The following is a 20,922-nucleotide window of genomic DNA, read 5'->3' on the forward strand; positions in this document are numbered from 1 at the left end:
GCCCACCTCTCCAGCCTGTCCAGGTCCCTCTGGATGGATCCCTTCCCTCCAGCGTGTCTGCTGCACCACACAGCTTGGTGTCATCAGCAAACTTGCTGAGGGTGCACTCAATGCCACTGTCCATGTCACTGACAAAGATGTTGAACAAGACAGGTCCCAGGACTGATCCCTGAGGGACTCCGCTTGTCCCTGGCCTCCACTGGGACATGGAGCCATTGCCAGCCACTCTTTGGGTGCAGCCATCAAGCCAGTTCCTTATCCATCCAGTGGTCACCCATCACACCCATGTGTCACCAGCCTGGAGACCAGGATGTGGTGCAGGACAGTGTCGAAGGCTTTGCTCAGGTCCAGGTAAACGACATCAGTTGCTCGCCCCTCAGCTATTAATTTTGTCACCTGCTCATAGAAGGCCACCAGGTTGGTCAGGCAGGATTTGCCCTTGGCAAAGCCATGCTGACTGTTCCCAATCACCTCTTCACTATTCCTTTGAGCGAGTAGTGACTCCAGGAGGATCTGCTCCATGATCTTTCCAGGCACAGAGGTGAGACTGACTGGCCTGTAGTTCCCTGGTTCCTCCTTCTTACCCTGTTTGAAGATGGGGGCAATGTTTCCCCTTTTCCAGTCTGTGGGGACTGCCCCAGACTGCCAGGACTTTTGAAATATAATAGAGAGGGGTTCAGCAACCTCCTCTGCCAGTTCTCTCAGCACCCGTGGGTGTATCCCGTCGGGTCCCATGGACTTGAACACTTTCAGGTTCTTCAGATGATCACGAACCTGATCTGCACTTACAATGGGCAGTTCTTCCTCCCCGTCCCTGGCTTTGACTTCCATAACATCAGGAGTGTGGCTAGAGGCCCTTGCAGTGAAGACTGAGGTAAAGAAGTTATTAAGCACCTCAGCCTTTTCCTCATCACTTGTGACCATGTCACCAGTTTCCTTTCTGAGGGGGCCCACACCTTCCCTAGGCTTCTTCTTCCCATTCATATACCTGTAGAAGTTCTTAGTGTTCCCTTTAATCTCCCTGGCTAGATTCAACTCAAACTCTGCTTTGGCTTTCCTGACCAGGACTCTTGCTGCTCGGGCAGCTTCCTTGTATTCCCCCTGTTCTACCTGTCCTTCCCTCCACTTCCTGTAGAGTTTCCTTTTAAGTAATAGTGTGTCCAGTAGCTCCTTGCCCATCCAGGCAGGCCTCCTAGCATTCTTACCTGCTTTTCTCTTTGTTGGTACACAGAGCTCCTGGACTCAGAGGAGGAGGTCCTTGAATACTGACCAGCTGTCCTGGGTCCCTCTTCCCTCCAGGGCTTTGTCCCACGACACTTTGGCTAGCAGATCCCTGAAGCCATCAAAGTCTGCACGCCTAAAGTCTAGGGTCGTGAGCTTGGAATACTTCCTCCTGACTGCCCTGAGGATGTTAAATTCAACTGCTTCATGGTCACTGCAGCCAAGGCCGTCTATGAGCCTCACATTGCTTACCAGCCCTTCCCTGTTGGTGAGAACAAGGCCCAGCATAGCACCATTTCTTGTTGGCTCCTCCACCATCTGGAGGAGTCCCTGCTGACTGGATGAGTTTTGCAGGTCCCTCCCAACCCAGGCCGTTCTGTGATTCCATGACGTTTGCATTCCACACGCGGGTTCCAGCGCTCGCTGCTAGGCAATGCCGGACGGCCGGGCCCGGAGCCGCCCCGGCCCGGAGCCGCCCCCGTCTGAGGTCACACCCCCTGGCCAGCCGCCCTGCGCGGAATGTGCGGGGCGGGGCGGGGCGGCTCGGAAGTGACGGCAGGAGGATGTTCCGTCCCGTTTGAAAGCGCCCGGCGGAGGCACCCGTGGTGTTTTCCCGCCGCCCGGGCCGGCTTAGCCGCCTTCTTCACCGCCTTCGCCATGGAGCCGCCGCCCGCAGGTGAGCTGTGCCGCGGCGCCGGCCCTGCCCTGGCCGCCCCGGCGCCGCCCCGGCGCTGCCGCCTGCCGCCCGGCCCCGCGCGCCCGGCGGGTCGCGTGCGGGCCCCCGCGCGGGCCCCCGCGCAGCCTGCGGCGGAGCCTGAGGGGTAGCTGCTGGGCGGCCAAGGCTGCGCCGCGCTGCTGCCCGCCGGCTCTGCCCGCGCGCCCCTGCGCGGCCGGGCGGCACGAGGACGGGTCTTGCCCACCCCCGTGCCCACCTGGTACCGGCGGGGCGACGCGGGGGGAAAGTCCGGAGGGTGCTGGCCTGAAATGGGTCATGGGAGGGACTGTGCCGTAATGAGGGACTTCCCCCGGGGGAAAGCGAAAGGCCGAGAGGCTCCCGCTCGGGGGTTGTGTAATAGAAGAGCCGTAGAGGAAGCGCTCGGAAGCTTGGAGTGGGGACGAGGCTGCCGGGGTGCCGCGGCGCTCAGGCGTGAGCGGGAACCGTGAGCGGAACCGGGGCACAGCCTGGCCGCCGTGCGAGGGCTTTCGGGTCAGGAAGAGCCTTCAGTGCTAGCCTCAAGACTCGACATCCAGCCGTGATGCCAGTGGTGTATTTTAAGAACCAAGTCTCAGCGTGACAGCTCCTGTAGCTGCAAAAAAAAACCCTCTGCTGGTTGTGATAAACTTTGCTTACTCAGAAAACATGCTGGCCACGGGCCAAGGCCAGAGCTTACAGCATCAGGGGATTTGGGCTTGGAAGGGACCTCTGGAGATCTTCCAGGCCACCCCCCCTGCCAGAGCAGGACCACAGAATCCAGCACAGGTCACACAGCAACACATCCAGACAGGGATGGAAAGGCTCCAGAGAAGGAGACTCCACAACCTCTCTGGGCAGCCTGCTCCAGGGCTCTGGGACCCTTACAGTGAAGAAGTTCCTCCTCATGTTGAGGTGGAACCTCCTGTGCTGTAGTTTCCATCCAGTGCCCCTTGTCCTGTCACAGGGTGCAACTGAGCAGAGCCTGTCCCTGTCCCTTCCTTCCTGACCCCCAGCCCTCAGATATTGATAGGCATTGATCAGATCCCCTCTCAATCTTCTCCTCTCCACACTAAACAGCCCCAGATCCCTCAGCCTCTCCTCACCAGGCAGGGCTCCAGTCCCTTCAGCATCCTTGGAGCCCTCCCTTGGACTCTCTCCAGCAGATCCCTGTCCCTCCTGAACTGGGGAGCCCAGAACTGGATGCAATATTCCAGGTGTGGTCTCATCAGGGCAGCGTTGAGGGGGAGGTGAACCTCCCTGGGTCTTCTGGCCCCACTCCTACAGCTTGGGTTTGTATAGTTTTTGACTAAGAACTTTGTAACTTAGTATGTGTTATGCTATGCTTGTTTAACAGAGCTGTTGTTTAAGAAATGAAAAGGCCTTGGTGACTTCCATGTTGTTACAACTTTGTGCCCATTCATACAGGAGCAGAGCCGATGACCCTCGGCTCCCCGACGTCTCCCAAACCAGGAGCTAGTGCTCAGTTCCTTCCTGGATTCCTGATGGGTGATTTACCTGCCCCCATGACTCCTCAGTCCCGTGGCATCAGTGGCCCTTCAGCTAGTGTTATGGAAATGAGATCTCCACTGCTTGCAGGTCAGAACTCTTTAAATGCTGAAAAATTGTCCTCAAAAAGTATAAATGAGGTTTTTCTTCTTGCTCCATGTTGCTCCACTTGAATTCTTGGGGTTTTATTGCTTTTGATAAATGAATGCAACTCATGAAATGGATGATGAACTCAAGTGTAGAGTTTGGCTGGGTTAAAGAACTGGCTGCCTGGCCAGTCCCAGAGAGTGGTGGTGAATGGTGCCACGTCCAGCTGGCAGCCACTCGCCAGTGGTGTCCCCCAGGGATCAGTGCTGGGCCCCATCCTGTTCAATGTCTTTATTGATGATCTGGATGAGGGGATTGAGTCCATCATCAGTAAGTTTGCAGATCACACCAAGTTGGGAGCAAGAGCTGATCTGTTAGAGGGGAGGAGGGCTCTGCAGAGGGACCTTGACAGGCTGGACAGATGGGCAGAGTCCAAGGGCAGGAGGTTTAGCATGTCTGAGTGCTGGGTTCTACACGTTGGCCACAACAACCCCATGCAGTGCTACAGGCTGGGGACAGAGTGGCTGGAGGGCAGCCAGGCAGAGAGGGACCTGGGGGTACTGGTGGAGAGCAGCTGAACATGAGCCAGCAGTGTGCCCAGGTAGCCAAGAAGGCCAATGGCATCCTGGCCTGGGTCAGGAATAGTGTGGCCAGCAGGAGCAGGGAGGTCATTCTGCCCTGTGCTCAGCACTGGTTAGGCCACACCTTGAGTCCTGTGTCCAGTTCTGGGCCCCTCAGTTTAAGAAAGATGTTGAGATGCTGGAAAGTGTCCAGAGAAGGGCAACAAAGCTGGGAAGGGGTCTCCCTGAAGGGAGGTTGTAGCCAGGTGGGGGTTGGTCTCTTTTCCCAGGCAACCAGTGGCAGAAGGAGAGGACACTGTCTCAAGCTTTATCAGGGGAGGTTTGTTCTAGATATGAGGAAGAAGTTCTTCCCAGAAAGAGAGATTGGCCATTGGGATGTGCTGCCCAGGGAGGTGGTGGAGTCACCATCACTGGAAGTGTTTAAAACCAGCCTGGATGAGGCACTCAGTGCCATGGGTGAGTTGATTGGATGGTGTTGGGTGATAGGTTGGACCTGATGATCTCAAAGGTCTTTTCCAGCCTGGTTAATTCTGTATTCTGTAAACTTATCCTCACAAAGCATCCAGAGATCTGTCAAGATCTTGCAGTCAGTTCAGTTCTCCTGCTGGAATCCTCAAGGCATTTATGGAATGGGAGAGCATCTGGTCTAACTTCACCTTGTCTAAATGCAAGCTAGTCCCTGCTCTCCAGAGCTTACATTGTTACTTAATATGAAATTGCCTAGGAAGGGAGGGAATTTGGAGAGGGGGAGCTCGACAGCATGTGCAGTTTCTGTGTGGGTTTTTAGGTCTGGGTCTTTGGCATGTGAATGTCAAGTCTTAAAAGCTTGGCTTCTGCATCTCTGCCATGGGGAATTTAGCTTCTGAAACAACAAATACACTACTGACCTGTCTTAAAAGTAGGAAGGGGTGGCTGTGCTCAGCACAGGTGTGAACACAACTGGGCTGATAAGAGGTATAACAGTTTTAGGTGATGCGTGTGCATGAAGGTGGTTTCTGACACACATGATTTTCAAAGGTAGAATGCTGAAACCTGAACCAGTTTGGCAGGCCAGGTGGTTTTGCAAACCCTCAGTGCAACAGCTGAACTACAGTGCTGGAAGGTGCCCAGAGAAGGGCCATGAGGATGATCAGAGGGCTGCAGCCCCTCTGCTCTGGAGACAGACTGAGAGAGCTGGGGTTGTTCAGTCTGGAGAAGAGAAGGCTCTGAGGTGACCTCCTTGTGGCCTTCCAGTGTCTGAAGGGGGCTACAAGAAAGCTGGGGAGGGACTTTTGAGGGTGTCAGGGAGTGATAGGACTGGGGGGAATGGAGCAAAACTAGAAATGGGTAGATTGAGATTGGATGTTAGGAAGTAGTTCTTCCCCATGAGGGTGGTGAGAGACTGGCACAGGTTGCCCAGGGAGGTGGTGAGAGCCTCATGCCTGGAGGTTTTTGAGGCCAGTCTGGCTGTGGCTGTGAGCAAGCTGCTGTAGTGTGAGGTGTCCCTGCCCGTGCTTGGAACTGGATGATCCTTGAGGTCTCTTCTAACCCTGACAATTCTGTGACTTCACTGTTGAACATTCAAGAACAAGTAGCAATGGAGTAAAATTAACAAGTGTTTCTCATGCTCCTCATGTGTTCCTTTTAACTGCAGGAGGATCTCCCCCACAGCCAGTAGTCCCTACGCACAAAGACAAAGGCGGTGCTCCCCCGGTTAGAAGCATATATGATGAATTGTCCAGCCCTGGCCTTGGGTCACCTCTAACCTCAAGAAGACCAGTAAGTGGCTTAGATACTCTCCTGTTCTTAACAGGTGTGAGGAAGCTTAGAGCTTCAGTGAGTTCTTTAACTCAGTTGTATAAACTGCTGAGGCCAAATGACAGCTGAGTGTTGATGTCTCACTGCTCCTTAAGCTGGGTGGTTGGTGTGCCTGTTCCTCTGTAGTTGAAAGGACAGCAGGTCTAGGGAGGCTGTCTGGCCCCTATGCTCTGCCCTGCTGAGGCCTCACCTGGAATATTGTCTCGGTCCGGAGACACAGTTCTTTTAAACATTCCCGTGTTGTGAAATGAGAGGCACAAACGAGGCCAAAGTATCAGCAGCTAGGCTCCACATAAATAAAGTGGACATAAGAAGGGGAGAGGGAGAAAACAGAGAGAGAGAGAAGAGGAAAGGAATTATATTACCACACCCCTCATCCCCCCAAGACAGTTTGAGTCTGTGGAGGAAAGGTGCTGCAGGAGATGTTGGGTTGGTACAGGAACGGTGCTGAGGCTCTGGCTGGAGAAGAGCTGTGGTCCTCTGGGCAGCCTGGGTCTGTAGAGAAAGGGTGCTGAGGCTTTGGCTGGAGAAGAGCCTCTGGGCAGCCTGGGTCTGTAGAGAAAGGGTGCTGAGGCTTTGGCTGGAGAAGAGCCTCTGGGCAGCCTGGGTCTGTAGAGAAAGGGTGCTGAGGCTTTGGCTGGAGAAGAGCCTCTGGGCAGCCTGGGTCTGTAGAGAAAGGGTGCTGAGGCTTTGGCTGGAGAAGAGCCTCTGGGCAGCCTGGGTCTGTAGAGAAAGGGTGCTGAGGCTTTGGCTGGAGAAGAGCCTCTGGGCAGCCTGGGTCTGTAGAGAAAGGGTGCTGAGGCTTTGGCTGGAGAAGAGCCTCTGGGCAGCCTCTTTTCTCCGGAGCAGCACTGTCCTGGGCTTTCCCTTCTCAGCGGCATGGTCCGTCTCCTGTGTTTTCCTTCATCTCCATTTTTCTTCCACGTTTTTCTCCAAAGCAGCCAGTGGTTGCTCCAGTCTTTTATACAGTTTTTAGTCCTTAGGTATGTATCCAAGTATTGTCCCTCAGGAATTCCAGGGGCAGGAAATCATCCTTAGGTAAATGTCCAGGTATCGTTTCCCCGGAGATCTTTCTGTGCATTTCTGTGTGTTTGGGCAAGAGATCTGGATGGGGGGTGGAGGGGGGCCCTCCACCTCCTCCTTCTCCTCATCCAGACAAGCCCCCACACTCATTACACATCAGGAAACAGGTGGTGCACCCTTCTCAGGGTACTTGATGGGTGGAGATTATTTTGCCCTAAAGGCGTAAATGGCTGGGTCATTGTTGTAGGCCAGCTGTGGCCCAGTGAGCAATGTTATCTTTGCACCTTCCAAGAGTCGTTCCAGTGGCTCTGCCCAACACATATTATCTGGGCAAACAGCAAGTGACTTTATCTTTGTTGAGTCACAAAAAGAGAGACAAACTTTTAGTCTCTCACAAATATTGCATCCAGTTCTGGGCTCCCCAGGTCAGGAGGGACAGGGATCTGCTGGAGAGAGTCCAAGGGAGGGCTGCAAGGATACTGAAGGGACTGGAGCCCTGCCTGGTGAGGAGAGGCTGAGAGCCCTGGGGCTGTTTAATTTGGAGAGGAGAAGGCTGAGAGGGGATCTGACCAATGTCTATCAATACCTGAGAGCTGGGGGTCAGGAAGGAAGGGACAGGGACAGGCTCTGCTCATTTGCACCCTGGGATAGGACAAGGGGCAATGGATGGAAACTCTAGCACAGGAAGTTCCACCTCAACATGAGGAGGAACTTCTTCACTGTGAGGGTGACAGAGGACTGGAAGAGGCTGCCCAGAGAGGTTGTGGAGTCTCCTTCTCTGGAGCCATTCCATCCCTGTCTGGATGTGTTCCTGTGTGATCTGTGCTGGATACTATGGTCCTGCTCTGGCAGGGGGCTTGGATTGGAAGATCTCCAGAGATCCCTTCCAACCCCTAACATCCTGTGATCCCATGCTGTCTCCAATGCTTGTATTTAAACTGTCATCAGGCAAGCTAGCTGCTTTCTCTTCTAAGGCTTACAGCTGGAAATTCCATAATGTGATAGTTGAGGCCTCCTGGATGTCCAGGCTATCTGCTAGGCTGCATGCTGGAATGTGAAAGTGTTGCCAAAAAACCTTTTCCTGAGGCACTTTTAATAATCTTGTATTAAGTGTGCATGTAAATGCCTTTAACTCCTCTTAAAAGGTAGGAGCCACTTAAGGCAAACAGTTAATATTCTTTGCCTGATGCTGAAGTCACCTGAAAATGATCTCTTCTGATCCAAGAAGTGTGTCCCTGCAAGTGTAATTTGTTGCCTGTTGTGTTTTACTCCAGGCCAGCTTTTCTCTAACCCAGAGCCCATTGGTTGGAACTCTGCCATCGACCCCTGGAGCAGGTAGATGTCCTTGTCAAAATGTGTCATCTGCTTTCTTACTGCTTTCCTTCACACAGAAAAATCCTCAGCCACTGGGCAAGCTGCATCAGCTCCTTGCTTGTTTGTGCAGGGGCTACATCTTCATTGGCTAGCTTTTCCAGAAGCATGTGGATGTGAGTAGGAAATGCTTGTCCACTTGGGCTGAATTTCATTCAGCTTGTTAGTTAGCACAGGGGTGGCTGTACTTGGGTGAAGCAGCTGAGGTTGGTGGGTTGCCTTCCACCTTCATTCAGTTTCTGTTCTTATATGTGAATCTGTGGCTTCTGGCTAAGCTTAATTCTGCTGCACTGTTCCTGTTTGGCTTCTGTGTTAAGCTGCTGTTGTTCAGAGGTGAAGGAGAAAGCTTAGGTCGCTCAGCCATGAAAACTGAGTGGCTTACTTGCAGATGTGACTCTTGTCTTGCCAAACTTCTTGTCTGCAAAGAAATCTCCACCAAACTCTCCCATCTGCATGTGAAGTGCATGACAGTAAAATGAGGCTTTTACTGTAGCCTCTTAGGCTCATCTGTCCTGCAAAAGCAATTTGTTCACCAATGCCTTTTCACTTTAACAGCTTCAGGTGTCTTTAGTCCTGCAAGTATTGGACAGCCTAGGAAGACTGCACTGTCTCCTGCTCAGTTAGATCCTTTTTATACTCAAGGTGATTCCCTGACCTCAGAAGATCAGCTTGATGACACATGGGTAACAGTCTTTGGGTACGTGGATTTCCCAAGTATTTGGAACAACACAGAATCACAGAACTGTCAGGGTTGGAAGGGACCTCAAGGATCAGCCAGGTCCAACCCCCCTGCCATGGGCAGGGACACCTCACACCACAGCAGGTTGCTCACAGCCACATCCAGCCTGGCCTGAAAAACCTCCAGGGATGAGGCTTCCACCACCTCCCTGGGCAACCTCTGCCAGTCTCTCACCACCCTCAGGGGGAACAACTTCTTCCTAACATCCAATCTCAATCTAACCATTTCTAGTTTTGCTCCATCCCCCCCAGTCCTATCACTCCCTCACACCCTCAAAAGTCCCTCCCCAGCTTTCCTGTAGCCCCCTTCAGGTACTGGAAGGCCACAAGAAGGTCTCCCTGGAGCCTTCTCCTCTCCAGATTGCACAACCCCAACTCTCTCAGTCTGTCTCCAGAGCAGAGCAGCTCCAGCCCTCTGCTCATCCTCATGGCCCTTCTCTGGACACCTTCCAGCACCTCCAGATCCTTCCTGGAACAGAGGCTCCAGAACTGGACACAGTGCTCCAGGTGGGGTCTCAGCAGAGTGGAGCAGAGGGGGAGAATCCCCTCCCTGGCCCTGCTGGCCACACTTCTCTTGCTGCAGCCCAGGCTCTGCTTGGCTCTCTGGGCTGCAAGTGCTCACTGCTGGCTCCTGTTGAGCTTCTCATCCCCCAGCACCCCCAAGGCCTTTTCTTCAGGGCTGCTGTGAAGCCAGTCCCTGCCCAGCCTGTATCAGTGCTTGGGATAGCCCCAACCCAGATGGCCAAGTCTTTGCACTGTATGGAGAGAAGTACTTGGATGTTGCTGTTGCCTGGCATTCCTAAGGGTCAGCAGGAAACACAACTGTGGTTAAAGCCACAAAATACATGGATTTTAGTGAAGCAGTTTAACTTAAGCTACATGTTAACTTTTTTTTTTCCAAGTTAGAGAGGTAGCACTCTGTTATTGAGGTGTGTAGTAAAGTAAAGATGCCTAGAGGACCATATTCTCCTCCCCTTCTACTCTGCCCTGCTGAGACCTCACCTGGAATATTGCGTCCAGCTCTAGGCTCCCCAGTTCAGGAGGGACAGGGGTCTGCTGGAGGGAGTCCAAGGGAGGGCTGCAAGGATGCTGAAGGGACTGGAGCCCTGCCTGGTGAGGAGAGGCTGAGAGCCCTGGGGCTGTTTAGTGTGGAGAGGAGAAGACTGAGAGGGGATTTGATCAATGCCTATCAATAGCTGAGGGCTGGGGGTCAAGAGGGAAGGGACAGGCTCTGCTCATTTGCACCCTGGGATAGGACAAGGGGCGCTGGATGGAAACTCCAGCACAGGAGGTTCCACCTCAAGACGATGAAGATCTTCACTGTGAGGGTGCCAGAGCCCTTGAAGAGGCTGCCCAGGGAGGTTGTGGAGTCTCCTTCTGTGAAGACTCTCCAGCCCTGTCTGGATGCAGTTCTGTGCCACATGCACTAGGTTCTATGGTTCTGCTCTCTCGGGGCATGGACTCAAAGATCTCCCGAGGTCCAGGTCCCTTCCAACCCTTAACACCCTGTGATACTCCTTAAATCATGCTTCTAATGTGGCATTAGCAGGCTGGGCTCTGGGATCTCTCAAAACCCTCCTTAGGGTTGTGTTTTAGCCCCAGACTTCCTAAGCCGCTTGTTTTCTGTCTTCCAGGTTTCCTCAGGCATCAGCTTCATACATTCTTCTGCAGTTTGCTCAGTATGGAAACATACTAAAGCATGTGGTAGGTCATGGTCTGAGGCATCCTTCTGGCTCAGGCTTTCAGGGGCTGAATTTCACCCTTGTCCCTTGCTCTGCTGCAGATGTCCAACACGGGGAACTGGATGCACATTCGGTACCAGTCGAAGCTGCAAGCCCGCAAGGCCTTAAGCAAAGATGGGAAGATTTTTGGTGAATCTATCATGATTGGGGTCAAGCCATGCATAGAGAAAGTAAGTTAACAGCTGCTCTCTCTTTAACTCTAAGGCACTCTGCTTTGGGGCTTCCTCTGTTGTTCTTTTCCCTTTGAAATTGTCAGGGTTGGAAGGGACCTCAAGGCTCAGCCAGTTCCAACCCCTTGCCATGGCCAGGGACACCTCACACTACAGCAGGTTGCTCACAGCCACATCCAGCCTGGCCTGAAAAAACTCTTTAATTCTTGTTTTTCTTTTATGAAATGCAAAACATGGGTACTTCAGTTGTATAAGTGTCATCTAATACACTTTAGGTTATTTGAGTAGTTGACACAATTCTCTGCTGAGAAGGGATCATGGTTAGAAATCTCTGCACCCCTTGGAAGTTTCAAGGCATGAGAGCAATGGAGAGAGGTGATTCTGCCATTTTGCTCTGGTGATACTTCATCTGAAGTACTGCTTCTAGCTCTGCAGCCCTCAACACAGGAAGGACATGGAGCTGATGGAGTAGATCAGGGGATTGGAACACCTACTATGAGGACAGACAGGGGGAGCTGGGGTTGTTCAGCCTGCAGAAGAGAAGGCAGCAGGAAGATCTAATAGCAATCATCCAGGACCTGAATAGGGCTACAAGAAGGCTGCAGACAGACTGTTTACAAAGGCCTGCAAGGACAGGACCAGGGACAATGGCTTCAAAGTAGAGCAGAGCAGATTTAGATTGGATGTGAGGAAGAAGTTCTTCCCCATGAGGGTGGTGGAACACTGGAACAGGTTGCTCAGGGAGGTGGTTGAGGCCCCATCCCTGGAGATATTCAAGGTGATGCTGGAGAGGGCTGTGGGCAACCTGATCTAGTTGGGGATGTCCCTGCTGAGTGCAGAGGAGGTTGGACTGGATGACCTTAGAGGTCTATTCCAAACCAGACCATTCTATGAATTGTATTGATGTCCAAGTGATGAAGTGAAACCATAACACGAGGAGGATTAAGAGAAAAGAAGGTCCCTGACTGGAATTTGTGGCACTTAAGTGCTACAACACGTGATGGCAGAGCAAGACTGTCAGTGCTCTTAACTGTCCCTCTTTCTTTATGTGACTAGTTACTTGCTCCTGGCTTTATCTCAGCACACCATACTAAAAATCTGTTAGCAAGAGTCCAATGCTGTGCTCTAACCTGCCCCCACAGAAGCATGTCCCTGTCTTGGAAGTAGAATAGAATACAGAATTAACCAGGTTGGAAAAGACCTTCAAGATCATCCAGTCCAACCTATCACCCAACACCACCTCATCAACTAAACCATGGCACTGAGTGCCTCCTCCAGTCTCTTTTTAAACACTTCCAGGGATGGTGACTTCATCCCTGGGCAGCACATTCCAATGGCCAACCTCTTTCTGTGAAGGTTTTCTTCCCTACCATCCAGCCTAAACCTCCCCTGGTGCAGCTTGAGATTGTGTCCTCCTGTTCTGCTGCTGGCTGCCTGGGAGAAGAGACCAACCCCCACCTGGCTACAACCTCCCTTCAGGTAGTTGTAGAGACCAATTAAGGTCTCCCCTGAGCCTAGTGGCTGGGGTAGGCATGGCTGTGTTTCAGTCTGCTGTTTTCAGGAGCTGTTAGCTTCCAGGCATTGACAATGCCCTGATCATTAAATTCTTGCAGCACTTTGCCTTGAGCACTGTCTGTTAGCACAGGCAAGTGTCAGTCATTCTAGAGTTCACAGATTTATTACTTTCAGGTCCTCTAAGGATAATCACAGAATTGTCAGGGTTGGAAGGGACCTCAAGGATCAGCCAGTTGCAACTCCCCTGCCATGGGCAGGGACATCTCACTCTAGAGCAGGTTACTCACAGCCACATCCAGTCTGGCCTTCAAAACATCCAGGGAAGAGGCTTCCACCACCTCCCTGGGCAACCTCTGCCAGTGTCTCACCACCCTCAAGAGAGGGTGATGCTAGAGTAAGGAAAGCTTTCAAATGTGAACTGTTCTGAGGGGGCAGCCCTGAGAAGCTGAACTTCCTATTGCTTCAGCTCTTACCAGTTGGATGATTTTCTTGCAATGATTAAAACTCAGAAGCAAAGCTACTTCAGTGCCTCTTTGTGGGCTTCTGATGGGAGGGCTTCCAGTCTCCCCTTCTTTTCTCTACTCTTTTGGTGCCCAGTCTGTATCAGTTACTGAATTGCCAACAAGCTGAGTCTCTGGAGGCAATGATCTGAGATGTTTTCATTGCCAGCTGTCTGATCTTCATTGCTTTTGAATTCTTGTGATGGAGAGTGTCCACTTTCAGACAGGTATAAGATAAACCCCTGGTTGCTCACCTGTGGGTTTGGAGGTGAGAGAGATTTCTGGAGGCTAATCCTCTGAGGGTTTGGCATGAGCCTGTAAAACTTCTTCCTTGCAATGGCAAAAACAGATGTGATGCATTATTGCTGCCAGTACTTGAGCTTCAGATTTCAAGCTAGCTGTTAGTTAGCTGGCTTCCCCTCCTGCTGAGCAGTGAGTCAGCTGCCACCCACACTGCATGCCAGTCCTAGCCTGTGTTTTGGAGAGCTGCCCTCTTGCCAGATCACCTTCTGTATTTCTGCTCTGTTCAGGCTGCTTAAATGCTGTGCTCCACTGAGTCTGCATGCAGCAGATCTGAGGCCCCCAGGCTGGTGGTGCTTGTTTCCCACCCTGTTTCCTCTGGGTTCTCATGGACCTTGGGGTTCCCACCGAGTCCCTTGCATTCACTCTTCCATTTTGCATGCACTCTTTTCTAAGCTTACAAAATGCAGCCTGAGACTCCTGGCATTTGCTGCTGAAGAGGGCTGACTGCAACTCTGTGGCAAGCTGAATCTGAGCTAAAAGCCACAAGTTGGTGTCGCTGTTTAGAGCAGGACAGATTGCTCTGATTCCCCTGGGGTAACAGCAGGCTGCCTCACACACAGGAAGGGAGGATTGGGAAGTTGAAATGGCAAATCTACTCACAAGCTACAATGGTAACAATGTATGGTGGTGAGCATAGCAAAGCATGTGAAATACAAAGGAATGCATGGTCTGGGGTTAACACAGAAGCTCAATAAGCCACAAACCTTCACCCAAACCTTCCTCCAATTCAGACCCAAAGCCCAGTACTCCCTTTCTCCCCACCTGGGGTTCAACATCTGCCCCAGGGGTCTTTCTTCCTCCCCTTTGCTAGGCTGGATTCAGGCTGGCCAGGTCTGAGACTGCCTTCCCTTAGTCCCTGGCATTAGACCTAAACAGGCCAGGATTACACAGGGAAAATTAGTCAGGCCTTGAAGGCTGTAGATAGCCCTGGAGCCATCCTCCTCCCACAGTATTATCTGTGATTACAACAACCCTGGGAGCTCACTGCATCCAGGGAGGAGAAAGGGAAGAAAGAGCCAATAACTTTGCAGTCAGATTTACAGAGGTGCAGAATTTAGGGGAGGAAGTACAAAGATTGCTCTTCCAGTGCCACCTCCTGGACACCATACCTTCTGGAGGTCTGCTTTGTGGTCCCTTTTGGAAGGCATCCAGCTCAAACTAGGACAGTTGGTAAAGGCTTATCCTGTATCAGAGAATCCAAACAGGTTGGAAGGGACCTCCAAGATCATCAAGTCCAGGAGCAGGTCAAGTATTTGAGATGTATTTAGAGAAAAAGGAAGTATTTACCAAACTCTTTATGCTGCTTAGTTCAGCTGGGCCTGGCAAAAGTTACTACTTGCAGGTGTTCCAATTCATTCCCTCCTTGCTGTTTGAGATCTGGCTGAAATTTAGTACATGGAGTGAAGAGACTAAAAGCTTCCCCTGCTCTGCTGTGCCATAAGCCAACTTCAAAATTATTGCAGTGAGGAAAAATCCAAGTGCCAGGTTCTGCACATTGGCCACAGCAATCCCAGGCAGTGCTGGGGTCAGAGTGGCTGAGAGCAGCCAGGCAGAGAGGGACCTGGGGGTGCTGGTTGATGGTAGGCTGAACATGAGCCTGCAGTGTGCCCAGGCAGCCAGGAGGGCCAGTGGCATCCTGGCCTGCATCAGGAAGAGTGTGGCCAGCAGGAGCAGGGAAGTCATTCTGCCCCTGTACACTGCACTGGTTAGGCCACACCTTGAGTCCTGTGTCCAGTTCTGGGCTCCTCAGTTTAGGAAAGATGTTGAGATGCTGGAAGGTGTCCAGAGAAGGGCAATGAGGTTGGGGAGAGGCCTTGAGCACAGCCCTGTGAGGAGAGGCTGAGGGAGCTGGGGTTGCTTAGCCTGGAGAGGAGGTGGCTAAAGGGAGACTTTATTGCTCTCTACAACTACCTGAAGGGAGGTTGTAGACAGGCAGAGGTTGGTCTCTTCTCCCAGGCAGCCAGTACCAGAGCAAGAGGACAAGTCTCAGACTGTGCCAGGGGAGGTTTAGGTTGGATGTTAGGAAGAGGTTCTACACAGAGAGAGTGATTGGCCATTGGGATGTGCTGCCTAAGGAGGTGGTGGAGTCACCATCATTGGAGGTGTTCAGGAGGAGACTTGATGGGGTGCTTGGTGCCATGGGTTAGCTGTTTGGGTGGGTTGGATTGGTTGATGGGTTGGACAGGATGATCTTGAAGGTCTCTTCCAACCTGGTTTAGTATTATAAAATCCATGCTGGTGCTGTGTGCTTGTGTGCCCTGTGCTGACAGGCAACTTACCTGTGGCCTTGGCTCACTGTGAGCTGTGGACATGCTGCACCAAAGAGCTTTAGGCACTAGGTAATTCACCAGAGGTGGAAAGACTGCCCTTTGAGCTTGGCTGATGTGATGTTCACCCTGTTTTTAAGAGTGTGATGGAAAACTCTGAGAGGAGCTCCACACCTTCAGCATCCACAGTTTTCACCCCACCTCCCAAGGCCCTTGGCACACCAGTGCTGGCTGCAAACAGCACACCCAGGATTTCTACCATGAGACCTCTTGCAACAGCATACAAAGCTTCCACCAGTGACTACCAGGTATGTGGACAGGAACAAGTGTGTGGGTTTTGGGCTGTCTCCCCTTAGCTGTATGAGGCTTGTGGTGGGTTGAAATTACCCTTTCCCCCTCCCCCCCCCCCACCTAATTTGGAGAGCTACCCCCAAAACAAATTGCTCAGACCAGCTCAGTTTGGGATGGAAGCTAAAGGAAGCTCTGTTTACAAACAAACTGAAGTCTGGAAAGATGAAGTGCAATGGATGTGTACAAAACATGCAGCATATGTACAATATGGGTATAGGCACAATTGATAAACAACACAGGTGGATCCAGGGGGACTGTTCACCTCCTCCCCCACTCCTTCCCTCCTTCCCCTTACCTCACACAGCAGTCAAAACAGAGATCCCCTGGCAAAGCCATGGGGGGGAGAGAGAGAAGTTGCAAGCAGAAGTGGGAGAAGAAAAGAGAGCAAGAGCTGTTTGTGCTTCTGCTCTATAGCCCCTTAGCAAGCCCATGAATTCTGTAGACCTTAGCATTCTTTTCCTCCTGCATCCAAGGGTGGTTTATTTTGCTTTCAGTCTTTGCAGTCAGGGACCAGGCTAAAGCTCCCCCTGTAGAAAAGCTGTACCTAGACTGAGTTCAGTGTGACTTTAGCCTATGTCTGTGTTACCCTGTCAGGCCTTTCCAATGTGATTCAAGTACCAACTCAGTCTGTTCAGTCTCTGAAAGGAGACTGGAAAGACAAAAAGAAGAGGAGGTGTTACGAATGACTCTTCACTCTTCCAGAGGTTGAGGGCTGGCTTTGAACAATCTTCCCAAAACACCTCGTCAGAATGCAGCAGCACTTAGGAGCAGAGCAGAAACTGCCTGGTAGACAATGAATTAACTTTGTTAACTCATTCTCTTTTCTCTCTTTTTTCCCCCCCTCCCCCCTCTGCCTTCTAGGTGGTTTCTGACAGACAGACTCCTAGGAAAGATGAAAGCATTGTATCCAAAGCAATGGACTATGTGTTTGGCTGGTAATGAACCGAGAAGTAGTGGCACACTGAGCTGGGCAGGGCTTGAAATGCACTACTGGCATCTGTGGTTAGTTGTATAACTACTGGTGTGGCAGCATTTTAACTGATCTCTCACCTATTATGCCTTCAGTTAATTCAGCAGACATGTAGCTTGCACTTTAAGTGGTGGCCATGTACAGGTGGTTTTAAAAGCTGAGTAAGTCTCAATCCAAGATGTTTTGGGGTTTGTTTTGGTGTCCCCCTTCTCCCCTCCCCCCACTTGTGTTCCGTTTGCATGCTTGCAGGGACACTCTGTACTTCCTTTCAGTGAGCTGCTTCCCAGTGAGCTGGAAATGTTTGAGCTACCAGCTTGCCTGACTGATGCCTTCAATCTCATTGTGTAGGTTGTTTTTCTGGGAAGAGGATGGGCTGCTTGCAGGAGGAACACTAAATGCAGTTTGCCCTCGGGGACTGCTCTTCCTCTATGTGACTCTCCTTTTATTCATAGCATCCCTTGTCCTTTCCCCCATTGCTTTCTCTGGTGTCTTCTAGACGTTGTAGGAACCCTTTTAACTCTGTCAATAAAGCTGAAGTAAAGTTTGGTTTTTTCATACTTTGCCTGGTTTTTTTTCTTGGTTTGGGTTTTGTTAACTGTTTGGAACTCTCTTAGGAGAACCCATTGGCAGTGCTCTTCACTGGCAGCCACGATGCTCCCTAATGCTTTAGTAAAGAGCTAGCAGCAGAGCAAATGCTGCTGATTTTTCACTGAGGTAAGTGCCAGCCAGCTAATGAAATGTCATCTCCATGGGTGTTTTGTCACAGGGTGCACTTAGCAGCTCAGAATGCTGCAGTTTGTTGCCTGCTCAGTGTTGAGTTGCCATAGCTGAACAGAAAAATGCAGTCTCGGTGCCCAGAGCTGCCTTCACTTCAAGGCTCTCTAAGACATTTTTTTCCCTAAGGTATTGGCTAACTTATGATTGTGTAATAACAAATTGGACTCCCCAGCCTCTTCTTGGTGTTTTAACTGTTGGTGAGATTCTCAGGGGTGTCATTGAGATAGTCATGGGGGAAGAAATGAGTCTTGGTTACAGACTCCTAAAGGTTTGCACAGGTTCAGAAAGTGAGGGACATAGAAAAGTAGATTCACAGATTGGATGGGGATGGAAGGGACCCTCAAAGTGAGCAGGGACACTTCCCATGAGATGAGGCTGCCCAGGGCCACATTGTTTCTGCCAAACAGAGAGGGACCTGGGGGTGCTGATTGACAGCTGCCTAAACATGAGACAGCAGTGTGCCCAGGCGGCCAGGAGGGCCAGTGGCATCCTGGCCTGCATCAGGAAGAGTGTGGCCAGCAGGAGCAGGGAGGTCATTCTGCCCCTGTACACTGCACTGGTTAGGCCACACCTTGAGTCCTGTGTCCAGTTCTGGGCCCCTCAGTTTAGGAAAGATGTTGAGATGCTGGAAGGTGTCCAGAGAAGGGCAATGAGGTTGGGGAGAGGCCTTGAGCACAGCCCTGTGAGGAGAGGCTGAGGGAGCTGACGTTGCTTAGCGTGCAGAAGAGGAGGCTCAGGGGTGACCTCATTGCTGTCTACAACTCCCTGAAGGGAGGTTGTAGCCAGGTGGGGGCTGGTCTCTTCTCTCTAGCAACCAGCACCAGAACAAGAGGACACAGTCTGAAGCTGTGCCAGGGGAAGGTTTAGGCTGGAGGTGAGGAGAAAGTTCTTCCCTGAGAGAGTTGTTAGCCATTGGGATGTGCTGCCCAGGGAGGTGGTGGAGTCCCCATCCCTGGAGGTGTTCAAGAGGGGATTGGATGTGGCACTTGGTGCCATGGTTTAGTCATGAGGTCTGTGGTGACAGGTTGGACTTGATGATCTTTGTGGTCTCTTCCAACCTTGGTGATACTGTGATACTGAATCTCATCTCGACTGTCTCCAGGGCCTCAACCACATACCTGGGCAATCTGTTCCAGTGTTTCTCCCCTCATAGTAAAGAACTTCCTCCTTACATCCAACCTAAAGCCACCCTCTTCCAGTTTCAAACCACTGTCCCTCATCCTACTGTGATGAAGGCACATTATGCCCCAATACTGAATCTTGTCCCAGCATGTGGGCAAGTTCCCCCTCCTCCAGGAGGAAGACAAAAGCCAAGGCATTAGCCAGGCTCGCACGCACCCAGCGCATGCAGCGCTTGTGCTTACACCAAGTATGGGCATAATTCTAGCTTCACGCTTTCTATAGGCTGAAGCCAGTTGCTTATGAGAGTGCCCATTGCTCAAGCCCAGCCTCGAGGAATCTATAAGTATCACCCCAGTTGGTGAACACGTTGCCCCCTCATTTACTTTGTCTCTGTGCTTGCTCGAGAGAGTAACTCTCGAGCTGCAGCTTTGCCATTGAGCTTATTGTTGTTAGCTTCTGTTATACATGCACGCATACTGGAAGCCTCTGCATCGTTGAAGAAGCCCAGAGGGAGGACCTTCGCTGAGCCTGAGGAGCTCAGCATTGCTACAACCAGTCATGCCGATCGGGAGAGCCCATCGTGCCGCCGGAGGACTGGACCAACCCCCGCGGGTAAGATCTGCCCAGTTACCGGGAAGAAGGGACTTGATCAATACCGAGTCCACGTATGCCTAGCCCTGCCGTAGCGGGAGAGATGCTGCCGAGTGCCGCTCTGAGCCCTGTGGATCCCAGGGAAAACCAAAGCATTGTTCGTGCTTATACTGCACCGGACCCGGGACCACTACGAGAGTCCTGTTGCTCCTTTAACCTCATTAAAGAGAATCCGCCGCCTAACGCAGCCGCATTCTCTCCCTGAGGCTGTTTGCATCAGCCCCGAGAACCGCCGTGGTTGGGCCGACCCCCGTAGCTTCGCCTGCTTCCGTCGTTCGAGCCCACCTACCGGCCACCGTCGTCCCGCCCTGCCGTGCGAGCCGACTTCTGAGGGCCGGTCCCACGGACCGACCCCGACCAGGACCGATCCCTGTCGTCTGAAGGGGATTGAATATTGTCCACGTGCTTTCCACCCACTAGCACTCAGTTCAAAGTATCCGCGTCTAGCAGAGTAAGCGCTGACGCATGGAAAGATTGTAATAGTGCTGTGTATAGCCAGGAGCCGCCCGCGTCCCGCCGAGTCGCCATCTAGTGGCCAAGCGGCGGAACTACACCCTTCGTTATATAAATACAGAAAGGGTTTGTAGATAGTTCAATTACGTTATAATCATAACACTAAGCCAGTTGTGGAATGTATTTCACGAACGTGCACTAGAACATGTATACAAGTTGGTGATTCATCGGTTATTAATAGTTTGATAATTAATAAAATATTTTTCATAATTCATATTTCATATTCATAAATTTAATAACCTCTTCACCCCACCTACCACCACAGGTCCTTCTAAAGAGGCCTTCCCCAGCCTTCCACTAGGACCTCTTCAGACACTGAATGCTTGGGAAACTACATGTACCTGAATTTGTTTTGTTGCTGTCTTGGTGAGTCAGCATTTCAGTATGAGCCAGTAGTGTGTTGGTCAGGTGAGTATCTGGGATGCCTTACCCATTTCCATGCAGAGCTTCACACTGCAGTATGGTCTCAGAGTCCTTACTGGAAGATAAGTCCCAGGAACATGTCTCATGTCCTTTAGGTGCTACCAGTACACAGGATTAAGCTGGAGATAGTTCTGAGGGAAATCATCAAAATGCTTAGTGAAAATTCAGGTTTCTCTCAGGGCCCTTGGTGCTTTGTTGTATGATTTTCAGAAGTGACCTGCATGGGGACAGATTGCTCTGCTCTGGTGAAACCTCCCCTGGAGTGCAGGTCTGGAGACCTCAACACAGGAAGGACATGGACCTGATGGAGAGGGACCAGAGGAGGCCATGAGACTGATCAGGGGGTTGGAGCAGATCTGCTCTGAGGAGAGGCTGAGGGAGCTGGGGGTGTTCAGCCTGCAGAAGAGAAGACTCTAGGGGGACCTAAGAGCAACCTGCCAGGACCTGAAGGGGGCTACAAGAAGGCTGCAGAGAGACTGTTTGCAAAGGTCTGCAGGGACAGGAGCAGGGACAATGGCTTCAAAGTAGAGCAAAGCAGATTGAGATTGGATGTGAGGAAGAAGTTCTGCACCATGAGGGTGGTGGAACACTGGAACTGGT

The 20,922-nt window shown here is 51.7% G+C and overlaps 2 protein-coding genes across 2 annotated transcripts in view; one reads left to right on the top strand and one right to left on the bottom strand.

Annotated features, from left to right (window-relative positions):
• The first annotated feature begins 1,799 nt into the window (after nt 1–1,799).
• On the top strand, nt 1,800–17,393 carry NUP35 (nucleoporin 35). Its single transcript, XM_068160751.1, has 9 exons — nt 1,800–1,897; nt 3,341–3,511; nt 5,723–5,847; nt 8,184–8,244; nt 8,836–8,977; nt 10,653–10,722; nt 10,802–10,930; nt 15,656–15,823; nt 16,728–17,393. Exons 1-9 carry the CDS (start codon nt 1,879–1,881, stop codon nt 16,803–16,805), a joined length of 963 nt encoding a protein of 320 aa, XP_068016852.1. The 5' UTR covers nt 1,800–1,878; the 3' UTR covers nt 16,806–17,393.
• A 2,586-nt stretch (nt 17,394–19,979) lies between these two features.
• Nucleotides 19,980–20,922, bottom strand: part of LANCL1 (LanC like glutathione S-transferase 1) — a 29,957-nt gene continuing 29,014 nt past the window's right edge. Inside the window, exon 8 of the mRNA XM_068160753.1 lies at nt 19,980–20,453. Coding sequence (XP_068016854.1) covers nt 20,421–20,453 — 33 coding nt within the window. The 3' untranslated portion in view covers nt 19,980–20,420. The remainder of the gene's footprint in view (nt 20,454–20,922) is intronic.

Source organism: Melanerpes formicivorus, unplaced genomic scaffold, assembly GCF_026170545.1.
Source record: "Melanerpes formicivorus ecotype bairdi unplaced genomic scaffold, bMelFor1.0.p_v2 SCAF_52, whole genome shotgun sequence".
NCBI lineage: Eukaryota > Metazoa > Chordata > Aves > Piciformes > Picidae > Melanerpes > Melanerpes formicivorus.